Source organism: Camelina sativa, chromosome 17 (assembly GCF_000633955.1).
Source record: "Camelina sativa cultivar DH55 chromosome 17, Cs, whole genome shotgun sequence".
Lineage (NCBI taxonomy): Eukaryota > Viridiplantae > Streptophyta > Magnoliopsida > Brassicales > Brassicaceae > Camelina > Camelina sativa.
Window position 1 is genome coordinate 22,311,370 of NC_025701.1, and position 17,814 is coordinate 22,329,183.

Consider the following 17,814-nt stretch of genomic DNA (forward strand, 5'->3'; position numbering starts at 1 on the left):
TTTTGGGTATTTTAAGTGAATGGGAGTGTTCCTCTTAGAGATTATCAGTTTGCTATAACGAAGACTGCTTTGTTTTCGAACACATTGGTGGCTTTGCCTACGGGGCTTGGCAAAACGCTTATAGCTGCAGTTGTTATGTATAATTACTTCAGATGGTTTCCACAAGGTAAAAAAAACCCTCCATGAAGTAGCTCTTACAATCTCTTTGCTTTAATGATTTAGAAATGTAACTCTTGTTGTTGTTATTCCTAGGTAAAATTGTTTTTGCAGCACCTTCTAGGCCTCTTGTGATGCAGCAGATTGAGGCCTGTCATAATATTGTGGGAATACCACAAGTATGTCATTCTCTTTAAACAGATATATTGAGAATCTGATTATTTCTTTATCAGAATTGTAGATATATTTTTTGAGAAATGTGGGTTGAATTGATTGCAGGAATGGACTATTGACCTGACGGGTCAGACTTGCCCTTCGAAAAGAGCCTTCTTGTGGAAAAGCAAAAGGGTCTTCTTTGTTACTCCACAGGTGCTTGAGAAGGATATACAGTCAGGTGATACTCGGGTTATTCTATCAAAATGTTGAGCAGAAACCTCTTTATGCTTATTTAATTTGTTTTCATATTACCATTTGATCACAGTAACCGTCTCTTTCAGGAACCTGTCTTACTAAATACTTGGTTTGCTTGGTGATCGACGAGGCACATCGAGCTTTAGGAAATTATTCTTATTGTGTTGTAGTTCGTGAGGTTTGTTGTTCTTTTACGTGTTTGGAATTTTTCAGTAACTTTCCTTTTGCTTATATCTTGGAGAATCTATTTGTGTTTCTTTCTTTCTCTTCGTAAATGTAAAAATGATTAATGTGAAGGTACCAACTAATGCCCTTTAACTTTTAGTTGATGGCGGTACCAACACAGTTGAGAATACTGGCCCTTACTGCAACTCCTGGATGTAAGTGATCGACTTTCATTTTTTTTTTTTTTTGTGGTGGTGGAGGTTATTATATTTCGGCACCCATTAACGGTAGATGTTATTTTCAGCAAAGACACAGGCCATCCAGGGTATCATTGATAATTTGCAGATATCCACACTTGAATATCGAAATGAGAGTGACCATGATGTTTGCCCTTATGTCCACGACAGAAAATTAGAACTAATCGAGGTTCAGTCTGGTTTCTGCATTTCCCAATCGTGTTGCTCCCCAAATTCATGTCTAATAATTTTAGCATCTTTCTGGCAGAGCAGGTTCCCTTGGGGCAAGATGCAGATGATGTATCCAAACGCCTATTAGATGTTATACGTCCATATGCAGCCAGGCTTAAAAACTTTGGGGTTAAATTCAATAGGGATTATCAAACGGTATGTGCCTCAATCCTTATATCTGTTTAACCATTAGCGTCAGTGCTCACATTTTCTTATCCACGCAAACACCAACTCATGTTTGACAGTTAAGTCCACATGAAGTACTTATGGCAAGGGATACATTTCGTCAAGCACCTCTACCAGGCCTTCCCCATGTAAATCACGGAGATGTAGAAGCTTGCTTTTCAGCTCTTATCACTCTTTATCACATTCGTAAGCTCCTCTCTAGTCATGGAATAAGACCAGCGTATGAGATGTTAGAAGAGAAACTGCGAGAAGGGTATGCTCTTACTTTCTTCTGTTGAACTGATTTGTTGGGAAGGATGCCTTCACTGGGTTTAGGTATTATAGCTTTTAATATCAAGAGAATAGTCAAATAAGTTTCTCTAAAACTATCATCCTTTGCAGGCCATTTGCTAGGCTGATGAGTAAGAACGAAGATATTTGGAAGACAAAGCTTTTGATGCAGCAAAGGTTGTCACATGGAGCACCAAGCCCAAAACTTTCGAAGATGTTAGAAATACTAGTTGATCATTTCAGTATGTATTCTTTTTGAAGTTTGAGCTGGAGTTGATGTTAGTTCTCAGTTGTTAACTTACAATTGAACATTGTTATGATCTTATTCTATGGCTGCAGAAGTGAAAGATCCGAGGACATCACGGGTCATAATCTTCTCAAATTTTAGAGGAAGCGTAAGGTCTGTATAATTGTCGTTTGTGTTCCTTTTACTCGCCCATCATGTTTCTTCTATGCATTCACTGGATTACATTTATCTTTAGAGACATAATGGACGCCTTAAGTAATATTGGAGATGTGGTCAAAGCAACTGAGTTCATTGGTCAAAGTTCAGGTTTGTTACTTGTGAAACTTTCAGTTACACGGAATTATCATTTATAGCTGTAACAATGTATGTTTCTTGCAGGTAAGACACTGAAAGGGCAGTCGCAAAAAGTTCAGCAGGCAGTTTTGGAGGTACGTCTGTTTCCCTTTATCTGATTTCATGAAAATTAACTTTGATGTATCATACTGATTGGGTTTTTTCTAAACCATCTCCTGCATGATATACCCGTCTTTCAATAGAAATTTAGAGCTGGTGGGTTCAATGTTATTGTTGCAACATCTATTGGCGAAGAAGGCTTGGATATCATGGAAGTCGACCTAGTTATATGTTTTGATGCTAATGTATCCCCTCTGAGGATGATTCAACGGATGGGAAGAACCGGAAGGAAAAATAATGGTCGAGTTGATATCCTTTAGCTCGCTTGATTTATGCATTTCTCATTAATACTTCCATTACAAATCTTTGCAGTGTCACTTTTTCATTGGAAAGCTATTATGCCATTCCTTGACTAGCCTTACTAGTTCTAGCTTGTGAAGGGTCAGAAAAGAACAGCTATATGCGAAAGCAAGCAAATGGACGGGCCATTAAAAAGCACATGCGGAATGGAGGAACCAATAGTTTTAATTTTCATCCTAGTCCAAGGATGGTAGGCCCTCTTAAAAGCTCTTTCTTTTTAAATAATTCGTTTTCCTTACCTTTTTGCTTCAGTTACTTCTCTTAACATATCCTTGTCATATATTATTACAGGTTCCCCATGTTTATAAGCCAGAAGTTCAGCATGTTGAGTTCTCAATCAAGCAATTCATTCCTCGTGGAAAGAAACTACAAGATGACTATGCCACTGAGACTCCAGCTTTCAAACAAAAACTTACATCTGCAGAGACGGATATGCTCGCCAAGTATTACGGAACCGATGAGGAAAAGTTGAGACTGTCCTTGATTGCGTTCCCTCACTTCCAAACATTGCCATCCAAAGTGCACAAACTAATGCATTCACGTCAAACAGGCTTGTTAATTGATGCTATGCAGCATTTGCAAGAGGAAACTATTTCAGAGCAGAGTAAAAGTTTCTTCACTGAGGTGTGGTTTATAATCCCGGTGTAAATTTAGTCTTTCCATGCCTTTTGTGAAATTCACTGTTTACTTATGTGGATTCACTTACTCTATTAGTTTGGAGCTCCTTTGGGTGAAAGAGAGGAGTTTGACACAGGTCTGAGGGTTGGTGATGATCCGAAAGGTATATGTAGTCTCGTTGATCTTGCTGAAGTACAAATTCTAACAGTTGCATGGATATAATTACTCTTAAAAACCAGCTAGTAGGAGGTCGGTAAACTTATAAGTTATCGGCTAGTAGGAGGTCTATAGGCGTATAAGCTATCAGCTAGTATGAGTTCTATAGGCTTATAAGCTATAGTAATACTGCAGCTTCTCGTGTTTAGAGTGTGTTATTAGTCCCACTATTGACCAGGCCATAAGTGATTTGATCGAAGTCTATAAGCATCTACGTCCTATACATTAGTGACAATTTCATTTGGGTTTGTGAGAAATGACATGGAGCTGTATAAAATTATGTTCATACTATATGTCTAAATCCAAGACCATTTAGGAAGATATTATCACCTAAGAGAGCAGAGAGTATATCCTAAAATTGTCTTTTTGGTATTTGTTTTCGTATATATTCTACTTCAGATGTATTGTATATATTTCATACGCTATATTTTGTCATATGAAACTTGTTATTTCTATCTCCACTTATGGATGCGTCAAATAATAACTGGAGTGCTAATGTATATTCTACTGTATTTATGTGCAGATTTACCCTCTTTCTGTGATTGGGAAGTCAACACATCACAGAGAATAGTTGAATCTCCCACAAGCACCTTAGAGAATACAGAGAAAGATTACGAAGAATCTTCACTCACACACCGTTATCTTTTCAGTTCAGAATGTGCATCCGTTGATACTCTGGGGAAGGTCTTCGTAATGCCGGTTCCTCTTTCTTTCTTTTCTAATCTACCAGCGTCAAACTATATGCCTTGTGCTGAAAGAGAAAAACAACAATCTTCCCCGAATCGATCGCACATTGACTTTGTCCCGTTAGACACTTCCACCAAAAAACAGCAAGATAATAATATTTCATGCAAGTCAAGGCAAAGATTCTTGCCAGGCGGTGCCAACGAGACACTAGAGACTTGTAGCCTTGTGAAAGGGCACTCCACCGATGTCGGTAAAGGAGATGTAGAGAATTGTGTTGGAGAAATTGTGTTATCCTCGGATGAAGATGACTGTGAGGACTTGAAGCTTAGTCCAAGGCTCACTAATTTCATCAAGAGTGGCGTTGTTCCAGAGTCACCCGTCTATGACCAAGGTTAGTGTTATATCTTAAACATTTAGTATGTGTTAGAGGTGAAAATATAACTATATAGTTACAAACGAATAGGACATATACTGAGTATATCTGCATCCGCGTCTGAGTCCCAATACATTGAATGCATCAATCATAGTGTTTGGAATTGCGGATGCAATTTGCTGCAACCACAGAACTTTGGTATTACTGTATTAGAGAAATTTTCTACATACGTAAAGTTCTATGGAAAAGTTAGAGAAATCACAGTTTGTTATTTCAGGCAATAGTAACCTCAACGAGAACATGACTCGGAAAACGATGAAAACATCCAAAATTTAACCCGTATTTAAAAAATTCGGATACTTATTTTCTTTGATCTGTAAAGCTTTCTAATCCTATTGTCGTAGTGCTGATTATACATGTGAATCTTCCATTTGTGCAAACGAAAACTTACAGTTGGTGAAAAAGCACCATTTGTACAGACAACTACCAAGAAAACTATCTGACCATAAGAACTTATTATAATCTGATAGCATCTTCAATGCTGCAGGAGTTGCAGAAGAAGCGAACAGAGAAGAAGACCTTGATCTTCCTAAGATTTCTTCACCCATGAGGTTCAGTAATGAATTGGCAGAAGAGCCTTCTTTCCCTGGGACAAATGTTCAACATAAACGCAGCGATTATCACATTGCGTCAAAGACCAATGAGGTCAGAACTCCTCGAAAGGAGGACTGTTTGGCCAATGGAACAGAAGGCTTGGATGTTTCTCCAGTTCCTGGGGAGTGTAGAACTCCCTTGGCGAATCTCACAAACACAAACAGCAGCGCTAGCAAAGATTGGCGAGTGAGTTCTGGAGAAAAGTCAGAAACTCTTCGACAGCCTCGCAAGTTGAAGAGACTACGAAGACTTGGAGATTGCTCGAGTGCTGTAAAGGAGAACAATCCTGGAATTACAGGCGCAAACTGTATGAGATCTCGTTCTCGCAGTGAAAAGCTCATTAGAGGTAACTGGTTCTGTGTTAACTTAAAATGACCAAAATATATATTATACCAATTGGTTTGGTGAGTAGACCCATAAGATCTTATTGTAACTAGAATAGAATGTTGCCGGTGTTAAAGTGACTTGAAAGTGTGAGAGTTGGATTTTACACTTTCTTCTGTTGCTTGTGCATTGGTGGCAGAAGATGTTTTTCAATTAAACAATGAGTTTTTCTATCAAGCATCTGCGTTAATTAAAAGTCTCGATGTGCTGGGAAAGTCGAAAGTTGAAACATGTTTGAATGATCGCTGCTTTGTTGCTCTGTGTTTTAAATTTCAGGTAAGAAGAAGATGAGCGTGGATGATGATGCCAGAGTATTTATTGATGCAGAAGCGGAGTAAGTTTTAATCTAATCTAAAAAACACCTGATGGTCTTTCTTTTACTTTCACAAAACAACGAAAGGCAACTTAACAAAAGTAGGTTTTCTAGATACAAAGTTGATGTTTAGTTGTTTCAAACCTTTATATTTTGATCAGGGTCTCTTCGGGAGCAGAAATGTCTGCTGATGAGAACGAAGATGTGACTGGAGATTCATTTGAAGATAGTTTCATAGATGATGGGACAATGCCTACGGCAAATACGCAAACCCAGTCTGGTAAAGTTGACATGATGGCCGTTTACAGGTATATAGGACTGAAAATATCTGTCTCCTTTATGAGTAAAATAGTCAATGAACTTAATAAAAATCTTAATGTATCCTTCCACAGACGTTCTCTTCTCAGCCAGTCACCATTACCGGCGAGATTTCGTGATTTAGCCGCATCAAGTCCGAGTCCCTATTCTGCTGGACTTTTGAAGAGAATAAATGAGAGCAGAAGCGTCTCAGATAAATCATTGTCTTCTCTCCGAACCCCACAAACAACAAACTCTGAGTCAAACCAGGATACAATAGAGATAAGAGATTTTTCGATAGTACAAATCTCATCAGAGAGCCGGAAAAGGAAATTCAGCTTATGCAACTCGGGAGATGCCCCCGTGATTAACTTAGAAAGCAAGTTTGCAGCTCAAGCACAAGCCACAGAGAAGGAAAGCTTTGAAGGCGTGAGAACCAATGCAGGTGCATTAGAGCACAATGATGATGATGATGATGATGATGATGCATTCTTCGCGACACTAGACTTTGATGCCATGGAAGCACAAGCCACATTGTTATTGTCGAAACAGAGGTTAGAAGCAAAAGAGAAGGAACATGCAACGCTTATACCTCATCAAGGCAAGCAGAGAAATGATGCTGAGGAGAAAGATGCGCCATCTTTTGATCTTGGTCTGTGGTGATTCTTCTTCTAATACAGAGATACTAAATTATATGTATAGATTGAGCATAGACATTTGGATGTATGTGTGGTGTATTAAGTTTATGTATATCCTTATGAAATACAGTGCTTAACCAAAGCACATTGTTAAATCAGAATTGATGTTTCAAACATACACACACACAATGTCTTAAACTGCATTACAAACAAAATGACAATCAACTTTAATAAGTTTTGTACGTTTATGAAAGAGGGGATTCTGATGAGTATGTAAATGCTGGCGACGTGGCACACAAGTTGGGATTAGGAATGGTTGTCACACAGACGATGAAAGACACTAAATGATTTGGAGGGTTTAAGATTATATTACAGATGTCTTGTTTAACTGGAAAAGTTTAGTTTTAGTACATTTTAGAAACATAATTAGCAAATTGATACATTCACTACTCATAATTAGAAAAAACCACATTTCTTATCTTTGCCATGAGGCAGGGGGTTTTCTAGTGTGATGTTGGCACTGAAGAAGGAGGCTCCTCCTCTCCCGGTGGAGCAGGCTAGTCTGAGTAGTTCGCAAGTTCAGTTTTAGCCTAAATTGTATGTAGGGGCAGTCGCGAATAGGTTCTCAAACTTAAGTCACACGTTACACGTTGAAGTGGTGGATGGGGATTCACGAGTGGAGATACCAGATGGCCTAGTTCAGAATTCGGTGCCTTTGTGTAACATCCCGAGACCAATTTAGGGTGAATGTCGATCGACACCATCAAATTGTGGTTATGCGGTTTTTATTGTAATTATCCGGTTTAGCTTGGTTTGGGTTTGGAAACCCTAAGTCTCAATTTAAAAGGCACAAGAAGCCTCTCTTTGTTGGTTTTTGGTCATTGGTCGATACTGGAGAAAGAGGAAAACAGAGAGAATTGCCTTGGGAGCTTGATCTAGAGGCTTAAGTAGAAGGTTAAGGAGAGTTAAGGGGAGATAAGGGCTTCTTTTGGTGTTGTCAAGGAGAGGAGAAGCAAATCAGTAGCTTTCTGGGCGTGAGTAGGTTGCTGTGGCATGATTTTTTTGCTTTTCTTCATCTCAATCTTCTCTCTTTGCTAAGGTGAGTGCATGACCATGACTTATCTGAGCAATTAGGGTTTATGTGATTAATTTGGTGATTGTATGATTGATTCCTTTCTCTTTTGTGTGCTTTTGTGGTGACATGAATTATAATTTGAGTGGCATTTCATTGTAATAATCTTTAATCATGTGTCTTTTGATTAAAAATGCTTCACTTTTTATAGTATAGACATACAGTTTATTTTGTTGTTTCTCTCAACTCTTAATATTGGATTTATCAAAATTAAATACATAATACAACTCACATAGAATCAAATAATATGATTCACATAGAATCTTATGTCATCATATTCTAAGATTTTGTGGTGTTAAATTATATACCAACAGAAAACAATCAGTGGTCACGACAAGTATAATCTAAATTAACAAGAGTTGAATAAAAAAATGGGGTTGGCAATTTTTGGAGAATGTTAGGTTGATATTTTGACACAAGAATCTGTTTAAACCATAAGGTTAGAGATACAGTAACATTTTCTCCATTATGGTTTGAAGCGAGACTCTCAATGCAACTCAACAACCGATACAACCACTAGCCTCCATTACATTTCATCGGTAAATGATTTTCCTCAAACCCCTTTAATATTTTTTCGCACGTGGTGGTAGGCGAATGGTAGCACCAACATAAGTAAAAGAATTGATTTGACCACCTATGTTATCAAAGTGCATTTATTTTTTTGTTAAGGTTTATGAGAGAACTCCAGAGTTAAGCGTGCTTGAGCTGGAATAGTTTCAGGATGGGTGACATTCCGAAAGTGATTATCGGAACTATGCGAGTGAGGACAAAACACAGAAAAAGATCATGTGGTGATTTGTTGAAATGACCCGACCCATTTTTTTAATACCTTGTTAAACTACTGAACTCATACTCACTAATAAACCTAACAACATTCAAATCAAACAATGGAAAATGCCAAACATTAAATCAATTATCCAACAGATACCTCAATAGAATAAATAACCAATATTCATAAGCAAACAACATGAATCAAATAACCAGCAACCTAGGCAACATTCTATTGACTCATCTCTAGCAACCTAACAGAAGCCAGCCAACAAATCAATGAGCACCTCGAACATCCTCATCTTCATCGCTTGATTCCACAATCATACTTTGTCTTTACCTGCACCACAACACAAATGAGATGCGTGAGTATTATGATAAATACTTTGTGAGGCGATCTTCCCATCTAGTGGGCTATACAAACAAGCGAAAAGACAAACACAATCAATACACAAGGAAACAAGCAAACCAGACAACTCTGAACACACGGGTCGACTCTGCGCAATTGTGTCGATCGATGCACTCCTTGCGTCGACCGATGCAACGTCCTTGCATTGGCCGATGCAATCCTCCAAATTCCTGGATGCATCGACCGTTGCACTCCTTGCATCGACCAATGCACTCTCTGCATTGATCGATGCAGCCGTGCGACGCATCGCCGCTCGTAATCTCCTCTGTCTCCTCCCAGAACCAAGATACCGAAATCGACTCCTAAGCCCACAAAAACTCACAACCAACACATGCATACCAGCAATAAGCAAAAACAACCCAAAAACACACAATCAAACATTTAATCGTTTAGATCAGCCATGGTCACACACTCACCTTTGAGAATGACGAATCTGATTCTAAAACCCACAAAAATAGCCTCCTAGCAAGCTCCTCTCACGTTCTCAGCCTCAGATCTCCACTCACAGAAACGTTTTAGAAGTTTTCTTCCTTTTAGAAACGACAAAAGGTTAAAACTTGAAACCCACACTTAAACGTCGAGTTCCCCTTTTATATGCGAGACCTAGGGTTTCCAAACCTAAAACGCATCCAAAACGAGTGTTTAATTTAAGTTGTCCTGCAAAATAAGCGTTACAATTCTCCCCCACCAGTATAGATTTATCCTCGAATCTCGAACAACCATCAGTAAAGGACTCCCGTGCAACCGTGTCCACTGCCCGCACTTCCTCCAAGGGATCTATGAAGGTTACCTTCAGGCAATAGACTCACGTTTCAGACATTGTTTTCTCTCGACTTTTGGACTTTCTTTTACTCAAAGGTCTCAAACATGAGTTTTTATTGGCTCCTCATCAGGCCTTAGCCTGCATGCCATAATATTGGCTCCTCATCGGGCCTAAGCCTTCATGCCATAATATATAAAGGGAGTCCAATATTCGTCTCTCGGGTTGCCACCTTACAGCGCGCATCTGGGTCGTCATCTAAAGTCGATATGCCATCCATACTCTCAAGCCACAAAGTCTCAGAATATGATAGTACTAGGAGAACTAAGTTTCCCAAAGAGTCGTTCAGGACTAACTGCCTCTTAGAGCAAACAATTATAAACACGTCTGAGTCATATATCCTAACCCGGTCTCCCTCCTGTGACTCGCATAAGACATCAATGTAACGCTCGTGAACTGCAATCCTGGTTTAGGGAGTGCATTGATCGATGCAGTATGTGCATCGGTCGATGCAAGGCTCGGTTTTTTCTCGGGTTAGTTCTATTTTCTCTGGTTTGGTTCGGTTTGGAGGATGGAAACCTAAGGCTCGAGTATATAAGGGGAACTCAACGCCTAGGGTATGTTTTTAGCCACTTTGTCATTCCTAAAGAGTTAGAAAGAAGAGAAAAGTTTCAAGTGAGTTTCTGTGAGATCTGGGGCTTGTTCTTGAGAGATTCTTTTGTCGGGGTGGAGATTCATGGCTAAGGACGTGGTGGAGAGCTTGCTGTGGTGTGTTTCTTGTTGTTCTTTGACGGATCCGCTTGTGTAAGAGGTGAGTGCGGGACCATGACTTATCTAAGCGATTAGATGTGTGTTTTGGGTGTCGATTGCTTATGTGATTGTTTGTGAGTGTTTGCCTTGAGTTTGGTGGTCTTTGTGAGTGTCGGTTGGGATCATGTTCGACGATACTTCACGTGACTGCATCGATGCAAGGTGCGCATCAGTTGATGCAGTTATGGATTTAATGGAGACGATGGAGTGCATCGGTCGATCCAGGAGGCGTTGCATCAGACCATGCATCAGTTGACGTAAGGTCGCGGAATCACGGATGTGTTCAGAATTGCCTGGTTTGTTTGTTCTGTGTATTGATTGTGTTTGTCTTTTCGCTTGTGTGTATAGCCCAATAGATGGAAGGATCGTCTCACTGAGTATTTGTGATAATACTCACGTATCTCAATTGTTGTTTGTGGTGTGCAGGTATGTGACGTGGAGTCATGGCGATGAGGAGGAGGATGATCTAGGATCTCGGTTATTGTGTATTTGTGAAACAAAAAATATTCTCTAAAACATCCTAATGTATGAAACGGAGTAAATAGAACATTATATGTAATGTAATGATATAGTAAAATCATTTTCATGAGTGGGGGAGAGAAGGGTCTCAATCAAATACGAATGAGAGAAAATTCCCAAAAAGAGAATCTTATTGCGAATCTCTTTTTGACTGGACCGATGGAATTGACGTGTGGACTACTCCCTAGCTAAATAAGAAGGATCATCTATACAATTTTGAATCCTATAGAGCTATAAAGGATTTAGTAGTGCGCAACATGCAATTTGATAGTGCGGCATGATTCAACTGCAATATGTGTGAGACAAGTGCGGTTTATAAATAAGCGGGACAAAAAATGTTTGATTGGTGAAAAATTATTTGTGGTACGGATTTCATATTATTTTATATATAATTAGTATAGTTATATATTATTTGTTTCTTTTGTATTGGTATATACATATTTTTATAGCTTAAATACCCAAAATGATCATTTTTTTCTTTTTACATACATATTGTTAAATCAATTAAAGAGTTTGATCATAATAAATACAAAACATTAAAATACATATTGTCGAGTTGTTTGATTTTCCCCTAACATATTTATAACATTTCTGCTGTTTATATTTGTTTCAGTCATTACATCTGCGAAATCAGCATCTGAGAAATTTTTATCGGATTTTTAGTTAAACTATTTAATTTAACCGTACATAGTAATTTTTAAAATTTTAAGAAGTTTAAAATATTATAATTTATATATCTAAACTTAATTAAAAGTTTCAAATTATGAATATTCAAAATAACACAAATGAGTTATATTGCAGGACGAGTTATATGACATGACAGAGTTGAATTGATAATACTAAAAAATAAAATATCATTAATATGATACTTCAATATGGGCTAAATTTTTATTTTACTATTTTAACAACACCAATATAAAATATATCGAATCAAACTAATTTAATTAAGATTGTATTAAACAAAAAAAATTTGTGCCGTATATAGCGGATTATATACTAAATAATTAGAATTAACAAAATAGTACATTAGCAAAATTAATATAAAAATAATATATTAACAAAAAATAAAATTATTAATTTATCATTCCGTATACCACGGATCATAATCTAGTTATAAACTTTTATATATATAGCTTAATTAAGGAGAGATATATGTGATTTAAGAAGAAGTATATTGCACCTATGTATATAACTTAATTAAATAAGAAAATAAAGATATTAGCGTAATTCAAGTGGACCACTGCTTGAAACATTGTTCCACAATGAAATGCAGTTCATGTGTATTATTTGCTTCAAATACGCAATTTTTTTTGTTTTTAGAAAAAAAAACGCAAAAAAGATACTGAGTTTGTTGATTGGTGACCTACATGCAGTTTTTTTTTTTATCAATTACGCTATTTTTTATGTCACCACTCACGCCCTAAGGACATCTGCAATGGTTTTCTATTTTTACCTCTATAATAGAAAAACTTTATAATAGAGGTGAGTTTTACTCCAATGGTCCTTTATTCTCACCTCTAAAATAGAGATTGCTATAGAGGAACCCTATTTTTTTTTTATAAAGGTTTATCTATAAATAGAGGAAAAAATAGTAATCTCTATTTTATAAAAAATCATTAGAGTAAAATTAACCTCTACTATTGAGTTTCTCTATTATAGAGAAAAAATAGAGAAAACCATTGAAGATGGTCTAATACCACGAACTAGATATTCACCCGCGGTACACCGCGGAGCTATAATTTAATTTAGAAATACTAAATTTAATTTATTTATTATGTTAACTATATATATGTAAACACTCAATTTTGTATTTTTTAACTGTACTATAGTTTTATATAAATATATTATGTAGTGTATAATTTCCATTGTGTAGATGCATGTAGTGGTTTATTATATAGTTAAGATATCCTTATTGTTCATTTAATTTAATTTTGTCACAAACATACTGTTTTGTGATTTTATTTTTCGTTTACAATGTAGAGATAATAATATTTTAAATTATATTATATTTTAATAATTATGTGACCCATCTTTTGGTATGATGTATGTAAAAGTTTATTATTATGGGATTTGTGTAGTTAGACTAAATATTAATAATACAAAACGATAACTGAAATTAATTTGAAAATATATATTGTATTTTGAGTCTTGCTTTGCATAGTTAAACTATATATTTATAAACAATTTGTAAATAGTTAATAAAGTACAAATAAGGAAAAAAAATTAAAATATATATGGATTTAATTTTAAAACAATTATGAGATCTGTCTACAAACATCTACTTAATAAAATAAAAAATTTCAAATATTTAACCCGTGGTACACTGCGGGACTATTTTTTAAAACTAATTTTTTAATTTTTAAGTTTTAGTTATTTATAATATATTTTTGTTAAGTGTAAGGTTATTTGTATTTGATTATTAACTACAGGATTTAACCCTCAGTTTATGGCAAGATAATTTGTTTTTACATGATCAAATTTTAATCAATTTACATTAATATATATATATATATATATAATATTCTAATACTGATAGCAAAATAATGAAATGAAGAATTACCCGTGTATCACTAAGTTAGTAATAATTTAAATTTATATTAATATTGAACCAAACTATTTCAACCATATAACTTCGTCGCATGATATTTTAATTTTTTATTAGTGTAAGTATTCATTATATATTTAAAAATTAAAGTATAAAATAATCTATATCCAGTGGATTAAAAAATAAAAATAATAATCTATATCCGGTATAAAACATTAAGTCTAAAGTAAAGCGAATACAAACTTTTATTTTTGAATCAGTAGTTTAATCATTATCTTTCTTGACTTAATGTATTGTCAAGGCAAATCTTAGATTTCTATTTTCTCTTCATTTCCTCTCATTTTGTTAAGATGACATGAAAAGCAAACATAAAAAAATGAACAAACACAAATGATATGATATGTTAAAATCTTTTGCTAAAAAAGTCAGTAAAGGTAATCTCTTTTGAAGTACTTGTAGCACTATGTGTCTCTATGAGTGGTATATACTTCAGTCTATTATTGATACATGTGGTTAAGTTTTTTTGTTAAAGACATGTGGTTAAGTTATTTAGTAGTACAGTAACGATTAACATGAAAACTTAATATAGGTGAAACAGCTTTATGTGTCAGGACACATGGAAATCTCCACATTGTGGTTTTCATGTGTACCATTCATATAGGTAACCCTATCTTCTATAAGGCTGCGAACGATCCTCGACGGCCTGTGCTACGATTCCGGTGGGGAGATGTTTAAGACGCACAACGGAGTCATACTTGTTCTGGTGTTGTCCTCCAAGTCCTGAAATACTGAATGTCTTTAACGGAGGATCAACCGGTTGCTGAATCCATCAGATGGAGTAGTAACCTATATATATCTAATAACCTGCAATTGTAAAAGTTGAGTTGATAATATCAAATAAAGTTCTTCTTCTGCTAATATATTTCAACATAGGTGCACACACATAAGTAGAGATGAATATGAGAGAAAGGACAGATGAAAATGGAAACAATCACACAAGCACCATTATCAAAACATTTATGTAGCATATCTTATCAACTTATTTTAAAAAACCTAGCCTAATATCTTCAAAGATCAAGCTAATCAAGGTTGGGTTCTCTCACCAATATTTTAAAGATAATAATTTACATTACATCATCAAAGATTATCCAATTTTTTGAAGATATTTAATAAAACATTTGTTTTATCTAATAACGTCAATTCCTCCCAACCAATTAACAGATTTTTTGGTTTTATACCTGATCACATACTTGCCATGGCAATAGATGAGAGGTCTTGCTAACGATGCAACATACTGGCACAGTAAATATATACTGATATCATTTTTTCTACAACAAAGTAATATGAGAGGTCAAAAAGTAGAAAGAAGAACTCACTGTTGCAAGTCGGCGTCTCTCGCTGATGTATATGAAATCCGGGATAAAAGAAGCTCCTGTTGCAAACGGAGGCAGCATATATAGAGGAAACACAAATTGTTAGCAAATCACAGAGCAAATATGAAACGAAATTAACCAGAACTGATTGATGAGCTGTTTAGATTGAGTATGAAACGAAACTAAATTTTGAAACTAAATAACAAAACGCCAACACCTAAAAATCGTAAACGTTTCAGAACAAAATTTTAACTTACCAGTGCAATGCCGTATGTCGTCAATACACAGAGTCTGCTCTCGTTGGCTCTACCAAGAGCATTGGGATTATCCCTGTACTGGTAAACACAACGAAAGACAGCATCTCTACTTTCTAACCTAAAAAGAGCAACACATACCAACAACACCAAGCCAGAGACAATTGTTAATTCCTTGCAGAACGTTTCAATGAACACGGAGAAATGTTTGGAGAGTATCACATACTTCGCAAGAGTCTCTGGTTTTCTGCACGAAGTTGATCAAATTATTCTCTTCTTGCCTAATTCCAGGGACGAAAAAAAAAACAGTGACACCAATTAACCCAAGACGTACATTGCAAAGTTACCTCAATATAAATTCTACTAAGAAAAAGAGAGTTACCATCTTTGTCTTGTTCATGGAACCATAAAAAAATGTTGAAATCATCACTCTTCTTCTTCCTCTTCATATCTCTCTTTTTATTTTTCCCCTCGCCATCACTTGTCTCAAGAACTGGTCGCTTCTTTCCAGATTCGTTCGTGTCTGAATCCTTAATTCCCTCTTCTGATTCCGAATTGCATATCACGTCTTCACCTTTCTCCCCCCAATTCATCGACTAAACCAATTCTCTCTTTGGAGATATATCCAGTTTTCCCCTTAATCCTTTCTCTAAATACCTTTGATGACCTTCTCCTATAATATCTTTTTGCGACAATGATACGCTCTCATGATGAGGGAAGTTAATTTTGAGAAAGGAAGCACAAAGAAGAACAAAATCTCTGCAAATGGTTTCGACAACGATGACGGCAGAAGAAGATTAAATTTTCATTAAGTTTACACGATCTGTAAAAGGTCCGCGTGTTTTCTTTGACCCGATCCGAATTTTTTACCCAATGGCAGTTTTGTAAATAAGTCTGAAGTTGAGGATTTATTTCATAGATGTACTTGGAAAATGTATATATAGATGTTAAGGGTTGCTATTATTAACATCATTTATTGTATTGGGACTTGTCAATAACATATTAATAATATGTAACCGATCATTTTTCTGGACTTAGCTTTTGTTGTTCGATGATGATAAGAGAAATTAAAAATATATATATATCATAATAGAAAATCATGAATGTATGTATCTTTGAAATCATTATGGATCCACTTCATCAGCTTCATCTTCTACACAGTATACATAGCACACACAAAACATAGCACACTCCTATATTAATTCATACACCATGAACGTTACACACACAAAAAAAACTACCAAACTTGTTGATTTATAAGGTGAAATCACATCTAACATTAATGTTTGTACACAAGAAAATAAAATAAAATAAAAATAAAAAAGGTGCTTGTGATATAAAATATAAACCAATTTCTATTGATCAAAAACACAAAAACAACGTATTTGACATTTGAATTGGCCCAAATGTTTTGTCTAACATTAGAATTTAACCAATTTACAAGGTGATCAACACATCCATGGTTAACGTATTCAAAATGCTTTGTCTGAGATTAATGTTCTCTATATATAATACATATAATAACATCGATACGAAAAGAAATTAATGTTAATAGCACATGTTTTGAACTTTAATTATTTCAGACACATTAGTCAATATATAATGATAATAGCACATGTTTGTATTATATATACATAATTAACTTTTAAAAAGGGTAGTATTTAACTATGATTTGAAACTAGATTATTTGTAAAAAATACCCTATTTCTGTTTATCAATATGAAAAGTTACGTATGTTTCAGAAATATTTTTCTTAATTACATTTTTTTTGTTTTAGGAGAGGTCATCTACGACGACAATTTAATCTCACAAAAACCAAGCCATAAAACACACATTATGGAGACTTGTAAAGTTTCTACTTTTATCAACAAAAGAAAAAAATAAAATTAAAAATTTGTTATAAAGCATAACGCAAAATATAAAATTATTATATTATATATGTATAAGTGTAAATATGTATGTATAATATATACATACTATAGTAAATAAATAGAGAGAGAGAGATCGAGAGTAGAAGAGAGACAGTTAAACAATGATGCTCTTCTTATTATTACTCCTCTTCTCTTTCTCTTGTCTTATGTTATTACATCCAAGCAAATGAACATATATATAGGGAAGTTAAGGATAAGAAGATAAGAGTAAATACAACTTGGAGCCCAAGTTACTTAGAGGGGAAGTATGTGATGGATAATCACAAAATAATTATCCATTTTATAACACTCCTCCTTGAGTATCCATCACCATCTACGTATTGTGTACTGTCTCGTTAAAAACCTTATCATAGAAAAACTATATAGGATAAATACTTTGATAAGGGAAAAGAGTACAGTGACACAATCTCCCCTTGGAAATGACGAGTCTTTTTATCTTCATAGGTTCGTAGATGACTCATATCGATCATTTTTTGCT

At 35.3% G+C, this 17,814-nt stretch overlaps 1 protein-coding gene and 1 long non-coding RNA gene across 4 annotated transcripts in view; one reads left to right on the top strand and one right to left on the bottom strand.

The window, feature by feature from the left end:
- The window catches only part of LOC104757860, an 8,362-nt gene extending 1,347 nt beyond the window's left edge, over nt 1-7,015 (top strand). Inside the window, exons 3-23 of one of the 2 annotated variants that reach the window (XM_010480648.2) lie at nt 17-166; nt 253-335; nt 436-550; nt 654-745; nt 893-947; nt 1,037-1,158; nt 1,242-1,355; nt 1,445-1,638; nt 1,767-1,897; nt 1,995-2,055; nt 2,138-2,208; nt 2,281-2,330; nt 2,439-2,604; nt 2,718-2,845; nt 2,947-3,279; nt 3,370-3,436; nt 4,013-4,567; nt 5,097-5,549; nt 5,864-5,921; nt 6,062-6,208; nt 6,293-7,015. In XM_010480648.2, the coding sequence (XP_010478950.1) occupies nt 17-166; nt 253-335; nt 436-550; nt 654-745; nt 893-947; nt 1,037-1,158; nt 1,242-1,355; nt 1,445-1,638; nt 1,767-1,897; nt 1,995-2,055; nt 2,138-2,208; nt 2,281-2,330; nt 2,439-2,604; nt 2,718-2,845; nt 2,947-3,279; nt 3,370-3,436; nt 4,013-4,567; nt 5,097-5,549; nt 5,864-5,921; nt 6,062-6,208; nt 6,293-6,860 (3,713 nt within the window). In that variant the 3' untranslated portion in view covers nt 6,861-7,015. Of the gene's footprint in view, nt 1-16; nt 167-252; nt 336-435; nt 551-653; nt 746-892; nt 948-1,036; nt 1,159-1,241; nt 1,356-1,444; nt 1,639-1,766; nt 1,898-1,994; nt 2,056-2,137; nt 2,209-2,280; nt 2,331-2,438; nt 2,605-2,717; nt 2,846-2,946; nt 3,280-3,369; nt 3,437-4,012; nt 4,568-5,096; nt 5,550-5,863; nt 5,922-6,061 lie in introns of both variants that reach the window. The other variant, XM_010480646.2, reaches the window with a different exon arrangement.
- Nucleotides 14,208-16,212, bottom strand: LOC104757861. 2 transcript variants are annotated; one of them, XR_762543.2, is made up of 6 exons: nt 15,788-16,212; nt 15,632-15,686; nt 15,409-15,526; nt 15,155-15,210; nt 15,017-15,072; nt 14,208-14,642 (listed from the first exon to the last, which is right to left on the bottom strand). It is a non-coding gene; the product is annotated as an uncharacterized LOC104757861 (long non-coding RNA). The 2 variants fall into 2 exon arrangements; XR_762544.2 differs by lacking the exon at nt 15,017-15,072 and having other exon boundaries at nt 15,788-16,211.